At 37.3% G+C, this 799-nt stretch overlaps 1 protein-coding gene across 1 annotated transcript in view; it reads left to right on the top strand.

The window, feature by feature from the left end:
- Positions 1-740: 740 nt before the first annotated feature.
- RAD21 (RAD21 homolog (S. pombe)) overlaps positions 741-799 on the top strand; it is a 24,464-nt gene continuing 24,405 nt past the window's right edge. The window contains exon 1 of the mRNA XM_009072069.1: positions 741-799. This exon is cut by the window's right edge and continues 117 nt beyond it. Within this exon, the coding sequence (XP_009070317.1) occupies positions 770-799 (30 nt within the window). The 5' untranslated portion in view covers positions 741-769.

Below are 799 nucleotides of genomic sequence, written 5' to 3'. Positions count from 1 at the left end.
GCCCCAACCCTGGTGGTGTTCAAGGCCAGGCTGGATGAGGCCTTGAGCAACCTGGTCTAGTGGGGAGGAGGTGTCCCTGCCCATGGCAGAGGGGGTTGGGACTAGATGATCTGTAAGGTCCATTCCAGCCTCTAAAATCCGATAGTTCTATGAAGTGGTAAAAAGCTACTGTGGACTGAAACCTGAGATGTGTTTTTTAGCATTATATGAGTTTGGTATCATTACCATAAAGTTTAGTGTATTCAAGATCATTTTTTCTTGAGGGATGGTAAACATTTTTAAATTGTGTAAATGGCTGTTGCTTACTGTTCTTTCTGCTTTATAATTCCTCTGTAATAAATACGAATGCTATTACATGGACACCAGTTGTAAGTGCTGGCTTCTTAAATATTTGAATCAGTCTGACCTTAATGGTTGAAAGGTAAACATGTGCATTGCTTCTGAGGATAAGGGCTGTGTTTGCAAGGGTGTTCCTCATAAAATAAATAGAAAATATAAAAATAGAATATGTTAAAAAAAATTTGTCTTTCTCTTAACAGGTTTGCACTTTGTTATAGAAATCTGGGACCATGTTTTTGGCTTCTTAAATATTTGAATCAGTCTGACCTTAATGGTTGAAAGGTAAACATGTGCATTGCTTCTGAGGATAAGGGCTGTGTTTGCAAGGGTGTTCCTCATAAAATAAATAGAAAATATAAAAATAGAATATGTTAAAAAAAATTTGTCTTTCTCTTAACAGGTTTGCACTTTGTTATAGAAATCTGGGACCATGTTTTATGCCCACTTTGTGCAAGCGTGG

The sequence above is a fragment of the Acanthisitta chloris genome, unplaced genomic scaffold (genome assembly GCF_000695815.1).
Source record: "Acanthisitta chloris isolate BGI_N310 unplaced genomic scaffold, ASM69581v1 scaffold2383, whole genome shotgun sequence".
NCBI classification, from domain to species: Eukaryota; Metazoa; Chordata; class Aves; order Passeriformes; family Acanthisittidae; genus Acanthisitta; species Acanthisitta chloris.
Note: the sequence above shows the minus strand (reverse complement) of the source record. Positions and strands in the feature narration are given on the sequence as shown.